At 32.4% G+C, this 4588-nt stretch overlaps 1 protein-coding gene across 1 annotated transcript in view; it reads right to left on the bottom strand.

The window, feature by feature from the left end:
- LOC104997592 (connector enhancer of kinase suppressor of ras 2-like) overlaps positions 1 to 4588 on the bottom strand; it is a gene marked incomplete at its 5' end in the record, with an annotated part of 32605 nt that overhangs the window by 6233 nt on the left and 21784 nt on the right. The window contains one exon of the mRNA XM_010852434.1: positions 3714 to 3860. Within this exon, the coding sequence (XP_010850736.1) occupies positions 3714 to 3860 (147 nt within the window). The remainder of the gene's footprint in view (positions 1 to 3713; positions 3861 to 4588) is intronic.

A 4588-nucleotide genomic window follows, 5' to 3' on the forward strand; every position in this document is an offset into this window, starting at 1 on the left:
CTCACCAGTGTCCAGCTAATTCTCCCATACATCTCTTGTAAGAAGAAAACAACACCACTCGTGCAAGCTGGTGACCTATGCACGCTAATTTAAGACGACAAACATCAAAAAATATACACTGAGGTTTATCCATAATTCCCCAGGATTTTTTCATTGAATTTCAAGGACTTGACCATAAGCAACCACCATGCTTACCAAAATCCAGGACATTAGTAGAGGGTGCTACTAAGGACATGTTTTAAAAACAGCTCTCAGAAAGCAAGGAATTGCTAGTTTGCTTTCTCAGAACAAAAGATTCTACCTCAGGTAGAACATCTCTACTGTATATATATAAATGGGTGCAGATGACAACAAATTCAATTCCAGATTAAATCTGCTTGTAGTATTTGACTAAAATATCTTTAAGTCTTTCAGTTCTATTGCAAAACATTTGAGAAATCAGGAATTTAACAAGAGTTGCCAAATTTCATGAAATGTACTAATGAAATTGCTCTGTGAGCATGAAGTTCAATTGTATGCTTTTGCTTATTTGGCTATAATTCCACGAATGATTTTAAAAAGAAAATCCAGATTAAAATTTGTCATTGTAGTTAATTATTTTTTTTTTTTGCAGTTAATTAATAATAGAAGCTACTATTCGTTTTAGAACTAAAATGACTTTTATTAAAACGTGTATTCCTCAAAAATCAACCTTAAGGTAGATAAGGCTATATTTTAGTTGTGCAGGTACAAATTATTTCCTTATTAGTTTAAAAAATAATTATTCCTTTGTTAGAATGAAGTTGTTCTCTTCATTAGAGGCATGTATTAGCATCTACCTCCAAACTACACAAATTTTGCTATACTTTATCTGAAAACGCTAAGCCTGGTATCATAAAAGAAAAAGATGAAATATACATATTGAGGTTAAATGTATGCCACAGATTGTTTCTTTTTGTAAACTCTATTTGAAATAATTCTTAGTAGACTATTGGTATACCCTATGAAGAAATAACCTAATGTCCAATTCTTCAGGTTGAACATGAAAATTTGTATTCAGGTGAGTTAATGGGCATTTTGGCTCCAACACACCAGAAGCAGGACTACAATAAGAATGGTACTTATGTCTGCACAGAGGATTGTTGCTACATTAAGCACTTAAGTTTCACATATGAGGTCCTTTCTTGGCCACTAGGAAAAATATGTAGTCTCAGGCAAAGTTACAAAGAATCCAGAACTGCCTGTAAGACTTTCTCATCCCACTATTTCTTTGATTTTTCCCCTTCTGGAAGCAGTCTACTTACAACCTCCAGATCCTGGAATCTTCAAGCTTTATCCATCTTTGGTTGTATTCATTCTCTTAAAATTCTGGCCAGATAGTTTCCATTATGCTTCTGGTATCTTTTTACATTTTAGCACAAGCCAAAGCCTTAATACCAAAATGAAACTCTGTAACGGTACAATTTCAGGTCTTCAAAATAGACTTTAGGGAGATTTGGCGGTGGGAGATTTGGTAGTGGCGTGCGATGTTACAGGACTAATCCATTGCCCTTACTCCTAAGACTTTGTTTTACCACCACCTGTAAATATTTACTTAAAACTACTACTCTTTCTTCTGCTTCTTAAAGTCAATTTTCAAAGTTGAAAGCAGGGTCCCTCCTTGCCTCCTCCAACCCATTGATAGTATTGTTTATCTATAAAGAGTCGAGCTTGGACAATACATTTTAGGTGAACTAAATGCAGGCGAAGTAACAAATTTATAAAAATGTCAACACATATAAGCACTTACGTAAATACTGATTTTATTTTTTTCTGAATTCAGCATTCTGAAAAAGTAAATTTACAAGTATACTCAAAGTAACTGAATAGGCAATAAGGAATAAATATAATTAGTGATCTGATGAGGCACATTTCTTGGCATTTAGGAATGAACCTAGAAACAGTGTCTTAAGTATCTATTATAATTAAGGAATGATGTAGAACAATTTAAAAAATTAAAGTCTTTGTTCTCTAGGTTTAAACACACACACCAAATGTATGTGTAGCAAAGAAAAAAGGTCTTTCGATTATTTCAGAATTTTCTATAAAAGTGATTCTTAACTATATATTGTCATTAGCTTAATTCTCCAGTTTGTGCTTGTGGAAAAGAATCTAAAAGGGGACCAAATCATCAATTTATCTTCTAGAGATATTCCCTCAAATAGAGTTCATGGATCAACAAGAAATTAGCTTCTTTTTGGTGTTCACTGTGAAGCAGAAGGGGCTAGAGAGAAGCTGTTAAATTTAACCACACATATAGAGACGAAAACTTAATGGCTGAAAGGGTCTCTTCTTCAGGGTTCCCACCTTTCAGGCTCTGAAGAAGGATCTTTGGGGAAGACATGTCAATAGAAAACTACAGAGTGGAACAACAAAGTAACTTACAATGCAGTGAGAAAATAAAATGATGTGATGGGAAGGTCTGATTTGCTAATCTATGAATTAATGAGTCAAATACTGGTCTCTAAACTTTAATGATCATCAAAAATCTTTGATAATAAACATACACTGCAAGTCAAGTGCATTTGGACATATTAATATAGTTTTAAAATATAGTTTTATACATCTTTATTTGAAAAAAATAGATTCACATTAAAAATTTAAAGATCTTAATGTTCTTTTTATATTTTTATCTTATTTAAGTATAATGCAACTTTGAGGCCAAGAAGTAGGAAAGTTTTAAACAATGAGAAATCATTGTAATCTATAAGGCCATTCATGTGTAATGAAGAATTGAGAATTTCAGGGGAAAAAAAATCAAGACTGGTGTAAGGTACTAATACAGAACTTAATAGTAGCGATAACAATGGCATTTTCATTTATTGCTTTTCTTTTTAATCTGAACAACAGGAAATGTTCTATTTCAATGGGCGACTTTAATTTTTAAAAATTAAACTTCTATGAAAGGTAATGGTCTTCTATTTTAAAAGTGCAGGTCTTGTGAAGAGTAAAATTTTCTTCTATGATGTGTTTAAACATTATAGCCTGACTGAAAAGGAAGAAAATGTATTATTTCCTTGTCTTTATCAATCAGAATATTTTTATCACTTCCTAGATACCTCTGGTTCTTAATGAACCTAATTTATCAACACCCAGAGTAACATTTTAGAGTGATGTTTCATGTTGAAGAAAAATGCAGAATTTCTAATGTAACAATTTCCCTGTTTTTGCCTTTATACATGGTGGAAATGAAAGAAATGATCCATCAGGAAGAATGTAATAGGTACATTTTAATTACTATCTAAAACTTTCTCTACCTACTGTTCAAAAACAACTATTCTTATCTCATGAGCTGATTTAAAAGAATTCTATAAACTATTATCTAGTTTCTTCAAGAAGTATATATGGATATAACTTTTAAATGGAAGATTATATCACAAAATGAAACCTCTCACTTTCATTTCTATCCACATTTTGGCTTCAAATAACTTGTGCTTTTCTTTGGAATTATGCTTTAAAATGTTTAAAAATTAAGGCAGGGTTCTTTATCATTTGATTTTAGTTATAGTGAGTTTGAAATTTCATCACAATTAAGCCTATTAGGATCAGCTGTGAAGAGATCATTTCACAAACAAATTTTCAAAAGCATACAAGATTAATCCATATGCTGCTGAGATGAGGCACAATAAAGAAGCATTACTGAGATAATCTATGGCTAAAATGATGGTGTATGACTTATGATTAAGCTTCATTACCTGCAGAGCAAGGGGCTTCCATCTCATATTTTTCAGTAAAGCTGGTGCTGAGGTAAGCATGCTCTGAGGTCGCTTTTTCAAAGTTAAGATAACACCACTCGGGTCCTCTCGTAGTGCATTCACCAAATTTTTCAACTGCCACCCCACCTGGTAACCAGCAAAATCATTACAATAAAATTGAGGTACAGTATTCAAAGATTTAATGTTCTCCCCCTTTAATAAGATTAGTAAGAAAAAAAAGAAAACCACATAATTGGTGTACCATCCTATCAATTTTCAGGAGATATAAACTCAAAAAGATATTTTATTTTTGAATTGACTAACCATGTTATTGCATTAGAGTCCATATCATTATGAGATAACAATGGACATTTACAAGTCAAAGCAGAGACTAAGATGGTATCCAACCAATAGAATAATTTAGAATTAAAAGAAATTATGGCACTATTAATGCTGCACAAGGTGTAGATCCAAGCTTTGTTCACAACTTACAATTTAAGAATCCGCATGCCTGAAACAAAGATTTGGCAATGTCCTGAACTCACAAATTAAACCACATGCTTGCTCATCACCATCTTTTAGAGATATGTGGTACTAGTGTCCCTAAGTGAGACTGACATTATACTACCAGTAGCTGGTACTGACACACCAAGGCGACATTCTGAGCGTGGAAGACAGGATTGATAAAATAAACCTTTAACCACAATATAGAGTAAGAAATGACAAGGTAATGCTACTCCAATGCAGCAGCTATTGAAAATGTGTTCCAAAAGACTCTATAAATTTAAAATGTAATAAACTAAATTTAATGAAGCCATTATGTGATATGTGAATATCACCCCAAACATATTGTATAATTATGTATAATTAAACAG

Source organism: Bison bison, unplaced genomic scaffold, assembly GCF_000754665.1.
Source record: "Bison bison bison isolate TAMUID 2011002044 unplaced genomic scaffold, Bison_UMD1.0 scf7180017852160, whole genome shotgun sequence".
NCBI classification, from domain to species: domain Eukaryota; kingdom Metazoa; phylum Chordata; class Mammalia; order Artiodactyla; family Bovidae; genus Bison; species Bison bison.